This window comes from Lontra canadensis, unplaced genomic scaffold (genome assembly GCF_010015895.1).
Source record: "Lontra canadensis isolate GAN:19392208 unplaced genomic scaffold, GSC_riverotter_1.0 scaffold29, whole genome shotgun sequence".
In the NCBI taxonomy this organism is placed as follows: Eukaryota; Metazoa; Chordata; class Mammalia; order Carnivora; family Mustelidae; genus Lontra; species Lontra canadensis.
Window position 1 is genome coordinate 15,338,469 of NW_022631023.1, and position 16,759 is coordinate 15,355,227.

The following is a 16,759-nucleotide window of genomic DNA, read 5'->3' on the forward strand; positions in this document are numbered from 1 at the left end:
TCACACAGACCGCAAGGTTCCTAGTTGTGTGGAGGCCCTATAGGAGGAGGAATGTCTTTGAGATTTGACAACTAATTTTGCTCTTTCAACCAAAACAATGCAGTAGAATTAGCTAACAAATAGTTTTAAACATATAGTTGTTAGAAAATCTGTTGTTTCTGATTACACTTGAGCTCAGCCTATTCTGTTTTGCTTTGTTTTGCTCAGTTTCGTTTTAAGAGGACTTAAAAAATTCTTCTGCCTTTAAAGGGAGGTTAAATATATCATACTTTTTTTTTTTTTTTCTTTATTCCTCAGTTCGTTTTTACCTACAGGATAAAAACCCAAGTCCTTGGTTTAGCCTGTTGGACATTTTACAATCTTATTGCGACTGATTTCCCCAGTTTTACTTCTTTTTGCTTCCATCCTGGATCCTGGCCATGTTAAATCTTCATGATTTTTGAACATTATATACTTTTTTTTGTTTTATTGAAAAATTATTGACATACATCACTATATAAGTTTCAGGTATACAGCATGATGGTTTGATTTACATATATTGTGAGGTGATTACCACAGTAGGTTCAGCTCACATCCATCTTCTCATATAGAAATAATAAGAGAGGAAAAAAAAAATTTCCTCCTGATGTCAACTCAAGATTAACTTTTAGCAGCTTTTCTATGTATTATATGGTAGTGTTAGCTGTAGTCATCATGTTGTACTTTATATCCCTAGTAATTATCATATAACTGGAAGCTTGTGGCTACAATCCTTCCTCCAAGCCCTGCCCTCCCTCATCCTCTCCCCCTGGTAACCACAGTCTAATCTCTTTTCTATGAGTTTGGGTTTGGTTTGGTATGGTTTGGTTTGATTCCACATATAAGTTAGATTATACAGTATTTGTCTTTGACTTATTTCACTTTAGCATAATGTCTTCAAGGTCCATCCATGTTGTCACAAATGGTAAGATATCCTTTCTTTTCTGGCTGTGAACAGTACTCCATTCTATATATATACCACAACTTCTTTTCCATTTCATTCATTGATGGAGCCTTGGGTTGTTTCCATGTCTTGGCTATTGTAAATAATATTGCTATGAACATGGGGGTGCAGGTATCTTTTGGAGTTAGTGTTTTTGTTTCCTTTGGATATACATTGACCTTTGGACAACATGGGTTTGAATTGTGTGGGTCCACTTATATGTAAATTTTTTTTCAATAAATACAGTATAGTATTATAAAAGTATTTTCTCTTATGATTTTCTTGGCATTTTCTTTTTTCTAGTTTACTTTATTAGAAGAATATAGTTAATATTTATGTGTTAATGTCAGTGTAATTGTTAAGGCTTCCAGTCAAGAGTAGGCTATTAGTAGTGAAGTTTTTGGGGAGTTAGAAGTTATATACAGATTTTCAAGTACATGGATGGGGGCTTGGTGCCCCCAACCCCTACATTATATGAGGTTTAACTGTATTCTCAGAAATGGAATTACTGCATCATATGGTAGTTCTATTTTTAATTTTTTGAGGACGTCCATACTGTTTTCTATAGTGGCTCTGCCATTTTACAGTCTCACCAACAGGGTATAAGGGTTCCATTTTCTTCACAGCCATATCAGCATTTGACATCTCTTATCTTTTTGATGATGTCCCTTCTGATAAGTGTGAGATAATATCTCATTGTAGTTTTAATTTGCATTTCCCTAATGACTAATGATGTTGAGCATCATTTTATATATCATTTGGCCTTAAGAATTTTTTTTGGAGAAATGTGTATTCAGGCCCCTTACCCTTTTTAAATTTGGGCTAATTGTTTATTTGCTGTTAAGTTCTTTGTGAATTCTTTATATATTTTGAATATTAATCCCTTATTGGATATATGGTTTGCAAATAATTTTTCCCATTCTGTAGGTTGTCTTTTTACTTTGTTGATGATTTATTTTGCTGTGCAGAAACTTTTTAGTCTGATGTAGTCCCACTTGTTTATTTTTTATTTTACTTGTGCTTTAGGAGTCATATCCAAAAATTAATTACCAAGGTGCATGTCAAGAGCTTTATTCCTGTTTTCTTCTGGGAATTTCATAGTTGTATATATTTAAATCTTTAATTGATTTTAGTTAATTTTTGCAAGTGATATAAGATATGGGGCCAGTTTTATTATTTTACATGTGAATAGCCAATTATCCCAGCACCATTTATTGAAGGGACTATCTTTCTCTATTTAGTATTCTTGGATCTCTTGTCAAATATTGTTTGATCATATTTTGGGCTCTCAGTTCTGTTTCATTTGTCATTTGTCTGTTTTTTTGCCCTATTATGCTGTCTTGATGACTATAATAGCTTTAGAGTATAGCATGACATCAGGAAGTGTGATACTTCCTGCTTTGTTCTTTCACAGGATTTCTTTGGCTATTCAGGGTCTTTCATGGTTCTGTATACATTTTAAGAGTGTTTTCTCTGCTTCTGTGAAAAATGCCAGTGGAATTTCACATAGGGATTTCAATGAATCTATGGATGGCTTTTGGTAGTATCGATGTTTTTAACAATATTAATTCTTGCAATCCATGACATGGAATACCTTTTTACTTATTTGTGTCTTTGATGTCTTTCATTAATGTCTTGTAGTTTTCAATGTAGAGATCTTTCATTTTCTTAAATTTATTCCTAAGGTTTTTTTTAATGCCATTGTAAATGGGATGGATTTCTTTCTTTCTTTCTTTCTTTCTTTCTTTCTTTTTTTTTTTTTTTCCAAAATATTTGTTGCTGTTGTATAGAAATGGTACTGATTTTTGTATGTTCATTTTGTGTCCTGCAACTTGACTGAATTCCCTGATCTAATACTTTTTTTGCTTGAGTCTTCAGGATTTTTCTTTATATTAGGTCATCTGAAAAGAGACAATTTTCTTTCCTCCTTTCCATTTCTGGTACATTTTATTTCTATTTCTTACCTGGTTGTTTTAGGTAGGACTTCTAGTACTGTGTTGAACAGGAATTATAAGAGCAGGCATTGTTGTCTTGTTCCTAATCTTAGAGGAAAAGCTTTCAGCCTCTCAGCGTTGAGTATGATGTTAGCTGTAGGCTTGTGATTTATGGACTTTGTTATAGTGTGATATGTTATTTCTATACCTAATCTGTTAAAATTTTTCATTATGAATGGATGTTGAATTTTGTCAGATGCTTTTCTCTGTGTGTACTGAGATGATCATATGATTCCTTTCTTTCATTTTATTAATGTGATGCATCACATTGATTTGCATTTATTGAACCATCTTTGCATTCCAGGGATAAATCCCCCTTGGTCATGGTGAATGATCCTTTTAATGTGCTGCTGTATTCAGTTTGCTAGTATCTTATTGAGTTTTTCATCTATATTCATTAGGGCATTTGCCTGTAGTTTTCTTTTCTAGTAGTCTCTTTTTCTAGTTTTGGTATCAGGATAATGCTGGCCTTGTTTGGGAGTATTCCCTCCCCTTCAATTTTTTGAAAGAGTTTAAGAAAGATTAATGTTGGTTCTTCTTTAAATATTTGGTGAAATTTACCAGTCAAGCCATCTGGCTCTGGGCTTTTCTTCATTAGATTTTTCACTGGTGATTCAGTTTCCTTATTAGTAATTGGTCTATTCAGATTTTGTTTCTTCCTGAGTCAATCTTGGCAAATTGTATGTTTCCAAGAGTTTTTCTGCTTCTCCGAGGTTGTCCAGTTTGTTGGCATATAGTTGTTCAACAGTAGCCTCTTACGATCTTTTGAATTACCAGGTGATACCAGTTTTAATTTCTCCTTTTTTCGTTTTTAGTTTTGTTGATAGGAGTCCTTTCTCTTTTTTTATTCCCCTGGTTAGTCTAGATAAGGATTTATCATTTTTGTTCAAAAACCAACTCTTTGTTTAATCTTTTTTTTTAATAATTTTTCTATTTCTTTCGTTCATTTCTGCTCTAATCTTTATTTTTTTCTTCTGCTGACTTTAGGCTCACTTTATTCTTTTGCTAGTTCCTTAAGGCATAGAGTTAGGTAGTATATTTGGAGATCTTTTTTGCTTCTTAGTATAGGCATTTATTACTATGAACTTCCCTGTTAGAACTGCATTTGCTGCATCCTGCAAGTTCTGGTATATTGTGTTTCCATTTTTGTTTATCTCAAAAATGTTTTGGTTCCCCTTTATTTTCTTCTTTGATCCATTGGTTGCTTAGGGGAGTGTAGTTTAATTTCCTTGTGAATTTTTAATTTTTCACTTGTTACTGATTTCTAGTTTCTTGCCATTATGGTCAGAGAAAGTACTTGATATGATTTCAGGTTTTTTGAATTTGCTGATTGTTTTGTTGTCTAGTCTATGGTTTATCTTAGGAAGTAGTCCTTGTGTGCTTGAGAGGAATCTGCATTCTGCTGTTGGATAGAATGGAAGCAAAAATGTTCTAAATATTATCAACATAGAAATAGATGAATTTTGTGATTAAGTAAGTACATATATATTAGTTAGGATATAGGAGTCTTTTCTTCTGTTTATGTCTGTTAGGTCCATTTGATCTATAGTATGTTTAAGTCCACTATTTACTTATGGATTCTTTGGATAATCTATCTTCATTGTTGAAAGTGCAGTATAAAATTTCCAACTATTACTGTATCATTATTTCTCCTTTTAACTCTGTTCACTTTTGCTTTACATATTTAGGTGCTCCTATGTTGAATGCATAAATATTTACAATTTAATATCTTTTCGATATATTGAACTTTCATCATATTATAACCATCTTTGTCGCTTTTTACCATTTTTAAAGTCTGTTTTGTCTAAGTAAAGGCACATCACATTTTATTGCCTTTTGCTTTATTATACTTTGCAGATATGGTGGTTTTTTCCTTTTTATATATTGGAAGTTTATGGCAACCCTGCATCAAGCAAGTTTGTCACCTCCATTTTTCCAACAGCACTTGTTTACTTAAGGTTTTTATATTTTGTAATTAAAATATTTCAGACTTTTTCATTATTACTGTATTTTTTCTGGTGATGTGTGAGCAGTGATCTTTGATATTACTGTTGTAATTGTTTTGGGGTGCCATAGGCTATGCCCATGTAAGATAGCTAACTTAATAAGTTGTGGTGTGTTCTGATTATTCTATCAACTGGCCATTCCCCTGTCTGTCTCCCTCTCCTTGGGCTTGCATAGTCCAGGCCAATTAATAACCCTATAGTGGCCTCTGTGTGTTCAAGTGAAAGGAACAGTCACATTCTCACATTTTAAATCAAAGGCTAGAAATGATTAAGCTTAGTGAGAAAGTCGTGTTGAAAGTGTTGAAAGTGAAGATAGTTTTGAAAGGTAGACCCGTCACGCCAAACAGCTAAGTTGTGAGTGCAAAGGAAAAGTTCTTGAAGGAAAGGAAAATTGTTCTCCATTGAACACATAAATGATAGGGAAGCAAAACAGCCATACTGCTGATGTGGACGTTTTAGTGGTTTCGATAGAAGGTTAAGCCAGCTACAACATTCCCTGTAGATCCTAACTTTCTTCAGTTCTAAGAAGGCTAAATGAGGTGAAGAAGCTTCAGAAAAGAAGTTTGAAGCTAGGAGAGGTGGATTCATGAGGTTTAAGGAAAGACGCCATCTCTGTAACATAACAGTGCAAGGTGAAGCAGTAAATCCTGACACATAAGCTGTAGCAAGTTATCCAGAAGAGCTAGCTAAGGTAATTAATGAAAGTGGCTACACTAATGACAGGTTTTCAATGTAAATGAAACAACCTTCTACTGAAGGATACCATTTAAGACTTTCATAGAAGAAAAAGTCAATGGCTGGCTTCAAAGAATAAGCTGATTCTCTTGTTAGGGGTTGATGCAGCTTATGACTTTAAATTGGAGTCATTCCTCATTTACCATTGTTGTTGCAGTTCACATTTTTAAAATATTGTATAATTAGTAGCAAATTTTTTAGTTACGGTTATTTTTGCTAATTTTTTAAAAGATTTTTAAATTTTATTTTAGAGTAAGATTACAAGTAGGGGGAAGACAAAGGGAGAGAATCCTGAGCAGACTCTTCGCTGAGCTTAGAGCTTGATGCAGGGCTCAGTCCCACTACCCATGAAACCATGACCCAAGTTGAAACCAAGAGTCAGATGCCCAACCAACTGAGTCACCCAGGAACCTCTATTTTTACTATATTAAGACAGTATATATTTTATTTATTTATTTTTGAAGAGAGAGAAAGTGCATGCACACATGCCCATGAGTGGCAGGGTGTGGGCAGAGGGAAAGCAGGAGAGAGAATCTTAAAGCAAGTTCCATGCTCAACACAGAACCTGATGTGGGGCTCATGACCCTGAGATCATGACCTGAGCCAAAATCAATAATCGGAGGTCTAACTGACTGAGCCTCCCAGGCACGCCTAATTTTACTATATTTTTTAAAAACTTTAAACTAGAGTTGTGAGTTATATACCACAGTTACCATATTGCAGAATCCAACTACGACTATATATTTACCATTACCAATGAGATTTATACCTTTTTATGTTTTTATGTAGCTAACTAGTATTCTTTTATTTCCACTCAAAAAACTCCCTTTAGCATTTTTTGTAAAGTAGGTCTGGTGGTAATGAACTACCTTAGCTTTTATTTTGCCCAGGAAAGTTTTTATCCCTCCTGCATTTCTGAAGGACAGCTTTGCCAGGTATAGAATTCTTTCATTATTTTAAATATGTCATCCCATTCTCTCCTGGTATGAAGAGTTTCTGTTGAGAAATTCGCTGATACTCTTATGGGGGTTCCCATGTATGTAAATTTTCGCTTGTGCTGCTCTTAAAATTCATCCTTTGTCTTTGACTTTTGACAATTTAATTATGACTTAGTGTAGCCCTGTTCACATTCAGTTTATTCCCAAGTGATTATCCTTATGGATCTAGATGTCCATTTCTCTATAGGATCAGAAAGTTTTCAACCATGATTGTTTTAAATATACTTTCCCTTTCTCTTCTCCTGGAATTACCATAATGTGAATTTTTTTTTCATTGCATCCCAAAATTCCCATAGGCTTTCTTTTTCTTTTTTCTTTTTGCCCCAGTGTCCTATCTGCAGTCTCTGATTCTTCTGCATGGTTGAGTCTACTTTTGAAATGTTTGAATTCAGTTCAGTTACTGTATTTTTCAACTCCCAAGATTTCCGTTTGTTTTTTTTTTTTTGATAGCTGCTGTTTCCTTATCAAACTTCTCAATTTGTTCATGCATTGTTCCTAATTTTGCTTAGTTTCTTTTCTTGTAGTTTGCCAAACTTCTTTAAGAGAATTATTCTAAATTCTTTGTCTGACAACTTATACATTTTCATGTCTTTAGGATCAATTATTAGAGTTTTACTATCCTTTGATGATGTCATATTTATCTGATTATTTGTGATCCTTTATTCCTTACTTTAGTATCTGCACGTTTGATTGTCCTTCTCTTCCAGACGTTAATAATTTATGGGTTTGTTTTGCAGAGAGAGTTCTTTACTGGTCAGCTCAGTTTGGGTTTTTAGGTGTGTGCTGGTAATGTTCTTGTGCAAGTAGGGCCTGTTATTACAGTCTGTTTTTTGGGCAAATGAGCTCTGAGGAAGTGGGGTGGAGTGGCGGGGGAAGGCTAACATTGGATAAGGCTGCTAGCTTGGTTCTGCAGTTCCCTGGGTTCTCTGGTTGGACTCACTAGATAGTTAGGACTGGGTACTATATTCATTGATGGATTGGTCTATGAATTAGCTTCCCTGCCCTGGCAGGGAAGCAGGATGGATTCCAGAATCTGTACAGCGCATTGTTTGGGGACTAGAATTGGCGAGAGCGTGCACAATTCCCTTGTCAGGCGATGCTCTGCAAATGGGGGAAGCCATGGGTTGTGCTCACTATTCAAGAGCCACTGGACACAGGGCTGTTGGTTGGACTGTGGAGCTTCCTGTGTGCTCTGGTTAGGTGCTCTGGTCAGGCAGACTACAGGTTGTATTTGGTGATGAGTGGGGCTACAAATTAGATTTCCTGCCTGGGCACAATGGCAGAAGGAGGTCTAACACCAGTAAAGCTCTTTGTTGTCTAAACTCAAGTAGAACTGCATCCCAAGTTCCTTGACTGAAGAGGGCCACTAGCTTTGGTCTGCAGTCTATCAGCTCTGCCCGCCCGCCTCTTGGTTGTAGTGCCGTTGTGCTGCAGAGCTTTCAGGAATTTTTTGCTAGCCCTTCTGGTCAGATGGCCTGGAAGACTCTCCACAATGTGTGGGGCTGTGTCTCAGCTCCCTTGCCTAGGTGGGAGGGCAGGGGCTGGGAGTGACCCTCTGCTTTGTCTGTGAATTAATCACTCTGCCCGTGTGAAGCAGGGGAAGCCCCAATGTGTGGTACTGACTTTGCTCTGGAGTGATTATAGCTGCTCAGCCGCCTCTTGGCTTGAGTGCTATGGGGTCACACAGCTTTCAGGAATTTTCTCCAGCCCTTCTGGTCTCACGGGGCGGGAGGATGCTCCACAGTGTGTGTGGATGGGGGAGTGGCTCAGCTCCTTACCTGGGAGTGGGTAAACTGGGCTTTAGGACTGTCAAACTCCTCCTGTAAGGATCAGAATCAGGAAGATCTGCACCGTGCTGTGTTCACTGGTCAGTAGTGTGCCCCAGTCTAGGTTCTCCAGATAAGCAAAGCCACTGGTTGAGATTATTACTGGGCACTGCAAGTATGAACTTGGTCTTCCAAGATCCGTGTGCTGATTATTAAAAGCACTTCATCCATTCTTTGTCAAAGTCAGATGCCCAGTGGCTGAGCCCTGCAAATTTCCCAGAAATCACAGTGATGTAAGATCAGAGTAGGAGCTCCCACAAAGTGACTCACAATAATGGGGGTGTATGCTGGTTTCCCACCTGGGTTCTCTTTTCCTACTGAAGGAACCAGAGTCTCAGAGGGGACTTCTCCACATGGTGCTGCCCTGTCCAGGGAAGGGACGGTGCAGTCAGTGTATAGCTGCTTCTCTTACCTTCCTATTGCATTCTGTCTTGGTCTAAATGATGATAGGGGGTGTTTCAGCCTCACCTGTATAGGAGTCTCAGTGATATCTTGTTCTTGAATAGTTGTTAGTTGTTTTTCTTGTGATGGGGAGCAAAGTTAAGAACAACTTATGTCGCCATCTTAGTGATGTCTCTCCTCTTCTATACTTTTTTACCACTTTGTGCTTTAGCTAGAGTACCCCTTTGCTACTCTTGCAGACTTGTTTATCTTTTGGTAAATCCTGGTTCAGACAGCAGGTTTGGGAAGCGCCTCCCATCTTCCCTCCCTTCCTTCCTTCCTTTTGTAAGATTTATTCATTTATTCGAGAGAGTGAGCAAGTTGGGGAAGGGGCAGAGGGATAGAATAGCCAAGCCGACTTCCACTGAATGTGGAGCCCAGCTCAGGGCTTGATCTCACAGGCGCTCTTCTGACTCAACCTAGATGAAGATAGTTGTTTTCTTTTCTGGGCTCCCATTCTTTGCCACATTATATTGTAATTTGTTTTTAAGTCTGCTAGTACTACTGGATGAGTCCCTTCAGGGACTTGATTTTGCTCATCTTTCCCCAGCATCTAGCAGTGCACCTGGTATTCATTATTTATTCATACTCATTTAGTCAGTCAAAATAAATGTCTGTATCTTAGAGATTGTACTAGGAGGAGGTATACGGTGATAAGTAAAACAAACAAGGTTCCTTCGTGGAGCTTACTTTCTCTTGAGGAGATGACAGTAAATAAGTGACAAACATTAGTGCTGTAAAGGCAACAGGCACAAGATAATTGAGACCAGAGAAATGCAGAGGGCTGTACTTCATGCATGTGGGGATTATGCAGAGTGGAGGCAATATTGAAGCTGAGCCTTGAAGCATAAGAAGGAACCAAGGATTCTTAAGAGCAGTGAGTCTATGAAAGCTTTCCAGACACAGTATGCCTATTGAGTGAATGTATGAATTATGGAACAATATATTGTTTTCCATCTTTATTTAACTTTATATTCTAGCTATGTTTTTTGTATGTTATATTTGTTTTTATTTGAGAGGTGGGTATACTGAATGAATCCTATACTAAAGAAACCAAGAATAAAAAACAAAACAAAAAAAACCCAGCACGGTTAGTTTAAAGCACAATTTCATTTACTCACCCCACCTGCACCTCCACCCCCACCCCCACTGCCACTCCCTTTTCTGTGTTAAGTGCTTGGTACAGAGACAGGGTCTCTGCCCTGTGGAGCTTACAGACTTATTTATTGACTCTTTCATGTAACCCCTTTTTAGAATTCTTAACCAGGACATTTTTGGAGAAGGTTTTTGATTTATTTCAAAATAGACTATTTTTTATAGTAGCTATTAGTTGTTTTTTTTTTTTTTTTTTTTTTTTGAGTTTTTTTTTTCATTTTTTTTTTTCTTTCCTTCTTTTCTTTTTTTTAGTCTGTTGCACACAATTTAACAATATGATATAAGAAATGAGTTGGTAGCTTACCATTCTATATAGTGATTGATTTTTCTTGAATTTTCCCATTTATAGTAATTATAATACTTAATGATTTGCACTAGAATTGGTTTTCCTCATTCAAATTTCATATCGAAAGAAAAGAATCCTTCTCTTTAACATTAGCATGGTCTAAGAGAATGATCATCCCTATTTTTTTTTTGTCAAAAACCTGTTGTATCAGAAACAAAGCAATAATTTCTGCATCTATAAGACGAGACTTTGGTTTAAAGGCAGTGTGTATAGATAGGTGTGGGTGTGTATATGTGTGCATTTTAATTTTCATTTTGAATTTTACTTTAGGAGGTTTTGGACATCTTGCCATTTTCAATTCTTGCCTGAAAACCAGAAGCATAGATGATGGGGAGCTACTACATGGTATATTAAAAATTCTGATATCCTGGAAGAAAGATCATGAAGATGTTTTTCTTTTCAGTTGGTAGGTGATATTTTATACTGGGTCTCCCCCTCCCCATTACAATGTATATCCAGATTGTGTACCTTATAGTCACAGTTTTGTACAGTAATAGGATAATAAACATTTAAGTCAGCCTTTTATAAGTGTATAAGATTTAAAATAAAATCATTTCTAATTGAATGTCCATATGATTCTTCCATGTTTTGTTTTTGTCCTTACCACAGTAATCTGTCAGAAGTAAGTCCAGAGATACTAGGTGTAAATATAGAAATAATCCGGTTCCTTTCCCTGTTTCTGAAATACTGCTCATCTCCTTTGGCAGAGAGTGAATGGGACTTCATCATGTGCTCCATGTTGGCATGGTTGGAGGTAAATTAACCCGATATATCATCACCTCTCTTAGGTCTTCAAGCATATCTGCATACTAGAACCAATTACTGATCTTACTTTTTAAGAAATTATTGTAATTAGCTCTTTGGCAAACATTGAAACACTTTATAGATGTATTCCTCACCAGTTACTATTTGATAGAACGGTGAAGTGATAGAGGTTTGATGTCTGCCAGTGTCATTCAGTGACCGAATCTTCTGCTATTAAAGTGTTTTCTCCACTAGCTCGTTTTAATATAATATTTTAGCACAGCCATCGGAGGGCTTATCTTTCATGATCAATTTTCTAATCTTTTTGGCTCTTAATTATTAAAATGTACTGTGTCGGGAATACATTGAAGACTAAACAAATTCAGAGGGAATCAGTGTTCTTTTTATGACACAAAGCAAGTATAATATTTGTGGGCTCTAATGGCAGCAGACCATTGGGATTGAATTGGTCTGAATCTCTGCTTTGTTTGCTGTTATCTGTGTGGGTTAGGGTGTTCAGATTGACCTACTTGAACCTCAGTGTCCTTATTTTATTTTTTATTTTTTTAAAAGATTTTATTTATCTTAGATAGAGAGAGTGTGAGCGGCGGAGAGGAGAAGAGGAGAGAATCTCAAGCAGACTCCCTGCCAAGCACAGAGCCTGACTCAAGGCTCAGTCTCATGACCCTGAAATCATGATCTGAGCCCAAGTTAAGAGTTGAACATTGAACTGTCTAAGCCATCCAAACACCACCAGTGTCCTTATTTTAAAATAACTTAATAATGCCCAATTAGTAGGGCTTCTGAGAAGATTATAAATAGGTTTTTCTATATTTCACTTGGTAAATGGTAATTGATATTTTCTTTCATAGTTTTAGAAATAGAATTTCAGAATAAATGGATTGATTCTAATTCTTAGTATTTAATTTTTTAAAAGTTATTTTAATGTAAAATGTATAAATGTCTCCTGAGATTCTACACTTCAACTGCTTTTTATTTTAAAATTTAGAGAACTGAGAGGGTTTTCTTTATTGCCTTGATTTGTGGTGTTCTGGCAGATGTCTGCTTACGTGTTTCATTTTTGTTTCTTCAGACAACAAGTGAAAATCAGGCATTGTATTCTGTTCCACTTGTACAACTGTTTGCCTGTGTCAGCTGTGATTTGGCCTGTGAGCTCAGTGCTTTTTTTGATTCTGCAACTCCGGATACCATTGGCAATCTCCCTGTAAATCTAATCAGTGAATGGAAAGAATTTTTTTCCCAAGGCATTCACAGTTTGCTTTTACCTCTTTTGGTGACTGCTACAGGCAAGTGAAGGGGGAATCGAAGTGGAATTCATTGCAGATGACTAGTTGAAAAATTCAAAACAAAAACTTCGGCTGCTTAAGTCAAACAGGACAGAACAGTAAAGTCAAAAACCTGAGAGGAAGCTTGGCATCTGAGAAGCATCATATATGCTTCTGACAAAAATTGAAAACTAGCAAAGTATCCAAAGACTTGCAAGTTAAAATGGTAGTAATTCAGATAACCTGAAGAGATTATTTATAACTCAGACTTCTCTCCTTTTTAAGGATGAGGTAATAGAAGTTATGACTACTGTTTAAGATTACATTAAACGGTTTCTAGCTAGGACTCTTATGTTTGTCAGTTTTTTATTTCATTTTCTTAAATGACATTTGACCGTGAATCAGTCAAGTTCTATTATTCACTTTGTTTTGGGATGTGCATGTTTCTTTCCTTTTTTTATCAGAAGAAAGTGAAGATAAATCTGAAACGTCCTTTCAGAATGCAATGCTGAAGCCCATGTGTGAAACATTAACATATATCCCAAAGGACCAGCTGTTGAGTCAAAAACTCCCTTCAAGATTGGTTGCTGGCCAAAAAACAAACTTACCAGAATATCTCCAGACTTTGTTAAATACATTGGCCCCATTACTCCTCTACAGAGCTCGGCCTGTGCAAATTGCTGTTTACCATATGCTATACAAGTAAGAATTCTTCCAATTGAATCAATGTTGTGATGGTTCAAAAAATATATATAGAATATATATTTAACTTGGTCATTAAAAAAAAAAGTAAACTTAACCATACATTTTAGTAACAGGGATGCCAAATTTTGGATCATTTAGGTCACTGTTCTCTATACACAGTTTACATTTAGATAGTCCTGGACACAGGTGATTATTTCAGGAAACAATCATTTAAAAATATACTGATTACAAAGTGAGTATTGGTCTTTCTGCTCTTAAGCATGTGAACAGTTTAATGTTATATAATATAACATTTATTCTGACTGCAGATTGATGCCTGAATTACCACAATATGATCAGGATAATCTAAAGTCATATGGAGATGAAGAAGAAGAACCAGCCTTGTAAGTTTTTTAAATAATTTGTTTTATTAAATTCTTATAATCTGGGCGCCTGGGTGGCTCAGTGGGTTTAAGCCTCTGCCTTCGGCTCAGGTCATGATCTCAGGGTCCTGGGATCGAGTCCCGCATCGGGCTCTCTGCTCAGCAGGGAGCCTGCTTCCCTCTCTCTCTCTGCCTGCCTCTCTGTCTACTTGTGATCTTTCTCTGTCAAATAAATAAATAAAATCTTAAAAAAAAAATTCTTATAATCTATCTCATTACAATAACTTCAGAAGATGGATAAACACAAAAGCTCTAAATTTAGAGTATATTTTCATTTAATAGGTCGTTTAAAGTCATCTGTAAGATAAAAATGAAAGTTAGAGTCCAGCCAAAAAGAAAGTTTCTCTCAATTGTTCCTAAATCATATTTTCAGTTTGCTACTATTTAGCAGAACTTTCATTGACCACACAGTAGCTGTGGAAAGAGTATGTCAATTCAGATATCTATTTGGCACCTACTTTGTGCAAAGTATTAAATGCTGAGGGAAGAATATGGTGTTTAGTAATTATTCTTACTCATAAGGAGCTTATCATCTACTATAGACAACATTACTCTGTAATAGAAGACAGTGTGTGGCAAGTGCTATGGAAAAGGATAGATAGCCTGCTCGGGGAACACAACTCCATGCACCGGAAGAGAAGACTTTTTTTCAGGAAGAGACATTTATGCTGCATCTGTCAAGTTAGGTAGCACTTCAGTAGGGCAGGGAAGACTATAAATTAAGGGACTACCATGTGTGAAGGCATGAATGTTGAGGATGTGACAGGAAATGTCAAGTAGTTGCCACTTAACATATTTTTTATTGTCTATATGTTCCTCCATGGGAATAGAAGCTCTGTAAAGTCAGGAATTTTTGTCTTTTGTTCTCGACTGTATTCATAGCATTCAGAATGGTCCCTGGCCTAATGCAGACTCATGAATACTGCTCATTTGTTTAATGAAAGGATGAATGAATGAATATGTATGAAGTAGGTGGGGAAGGTATAGTGAAAAATAAAGCTGGGTGGGTACGGAAGATAATGAAGGGCCTTAAAAATTAAATTTTCTGGGATTTGGGGCATTATTTGGTAGAAGATGGGAAAAGTGCCAGCTGATTCTGGCTATAGTATGAATCTTAAATTATAGAAGAATCACACAGAGGTGGAGACTGTTCTAGAAACAGTAACAGTGCATGAAGGGCAGCATGGAGATAGAGAGATACCTGAACTGGTATTTGTAAAATTCAATGACTGTTGGTATTTAATAGAGAAGGGGTGGTACTGGGATAGTGGTGTTGAGGGTAAAAATCCAAGGGCAGAAGCTTGAAGACCGGTGTTTATGGGCTGGAAAAAGGAAGCCACAAGAGAAGCCTTGCAGAGGTGAAAGGAAAGAACTGAGCTACAATGTCAGAGTTTGACAGGATATACACAAGTAGTTCACTTTTGGAGAATCTCTTAAATTCATCTGAATGTGTTAATGAGTAGAGTAGTTCAGTAAAGAAGAAAATCTATTTACATTGTCATAAGTTAATATGAATATTGAATTTACTTTCCTGAAAAGACATACAGTCATTATTATTATTTTTTTTTTTTTTTTTTACTTTTTATAGGGATCTGGTAGGACCCCATATCATTCGTCATTCTGCTGACTAGCTGAGGGTCTTGAGATTAATCATTAAGCCTCTCTGGGTGTGTGATGATTTTTCCATCCATAAAACAGAGGTTAAAATATGTTTTCTAAAAGCGTCTTTTCTTCAAGTGCTAACAGCTAGAGCTTAGGTTTTGTAGTATTTTTCACATATATTTTAAATGTATAACTGAAAAATATTTTACATATTTATGAATATGAAACTTGTTTTATGTTTACATATGTTAATGGATTTGTAATTAAATATATTTAATTTAGCAGAGTTAGCATTAAAACTAAATCTGTAAGTGGGGAGTTTTAAAATGATTTTTGGAAAATAGAAAGATTTTTCTAAAATGCTTAAAGTTTATACATGCTTTTAGTTTTTTAAGGAGTAAGTTATGAAGAAAATTGTGGTGTTTAATCATTGATTCATAGGTCACCACCGGCAGCGTTGATGTGTCTTCTTAGCACTCAGGAGGACTTGCTAGAAAATGTTTTGGGGTGTATTCCTGTTGGACAGATAGTTACTATTAAGCCACTGAGTGAAGACTTCTGCTATGTTCTGGGATACCTCCTCACCTGGAAATTAATACTTACTTTCTTCAAAGCTGCTTCATCTCAGGTAAATAAATATGTGATAACTTTTGATAGTTCTGTCCTCTGTGTGTTTCTGTTACTATTCTAAATCCTTTGTTTCCCCTCTTTTTGAAATAAAAAAAGGGAAATGCCTCTCATTTTAATCTAATCTTTTCTGGCTAACTTCAGACATTCTGCTATTTCTGTCCCTTAACTTCCTTATCCTCCCCTCCTTCCCCACACACACATGCGCAGACACAGGTTTTTGCAAAAGTAATCTCTGGAATGTGCTGGAGTTAATTTTTTTCTAACTGAATGTAGCTACCAAGTCCTTTTATTGCAGGAAACAAGATTTATATAATTTAATTTTGTATTACCATAGTAATAATTCCAAAGAACTTGGATCTTGCTGGTTTTTTTTTCCCCCCACTGTGGTCAACTTCTGACCCTGTGGAGATTTCAGTTAATACATCATTGGGGGGTGGGGGGGAGTGCCTGGGTGGCTCAGTGGGTTAAAGCCTCTGCCTTAAGCTCAGGTCATGATCCCGGGGTCCTGGGATCCAGCTCCACATTGGGCTCTCTGCTCAGCAGGGAGCCTGCTTCCTCCTCTCTCTGACTACCTCTCTGCCTACTTGTAATCTCTGTCTGTCAAATAAATAAATAAAATCTTAAAAAAATAATAATAATTATTATTTTGCCCAAATTATTCTAGCAGCCACTAGATGTCTCTGTTGTCTCATGTTTAGGAAGAAAGACCTCAATGTCTAGGAAGAAAGCGGGAACACTGGAAAAATTTCCAGGTTTTCTTTTCTTTTCTTTGTTTTTCTTTTTATTCTTTAGGCAGATCCCCACTTAGAAAGTTCCAATTAAATGTTGATTGAATCAGTTAAATAAACTGATGGTTTTTTTAATATAAACCGTGGCTTTTTTGACAGGTTAATGCAATAAAGGTTTAT

The 16,759-nt window shown here is 36.2% G+C and overlaps 1 protein-coding gene across 2 annotated transcripts in view; it reads left to right on the forward strand.

Annotated features, from left to right (window-relative positions):
- Positions 1–16,759, forward strand: part of LTN1 (listerin E3 ubiquitin protein ligase 1) — a 67,402-nt gene that overhangs the window by 39,125 nt on the left and 11,518 nt on the right. The window contains exons 20-25 of one of the 2 annotated variants that reach the window (XM_032865482.1): positions 10,733–10,868; positions 11,072–11,216; positions 12,300–12,513; positions 12,957–13,194; positions 13,506–13,580; positions 15,663–15,849. In XM_032865482.1, coding sequence (XP_032721373.1) covers positions 10,733–10,868; positions 11,072–11,216; positions 12,300–12,513; positions 12,957–13,194; positions 13,506–13,580; positions 15,663–15,849 — 995 coding nt within the window. The remainder of the gene's footprint in view (positions 1–10,732; positions 10,869–11,071; positions 11,217–12,299; positions 12,514–12,956; positions 13,195–13,505; positions 13,581–15,662; positions 15,850–16,759) is intronic. The other variant, XM_032865481.1, reaches the window with a different exon arrangement.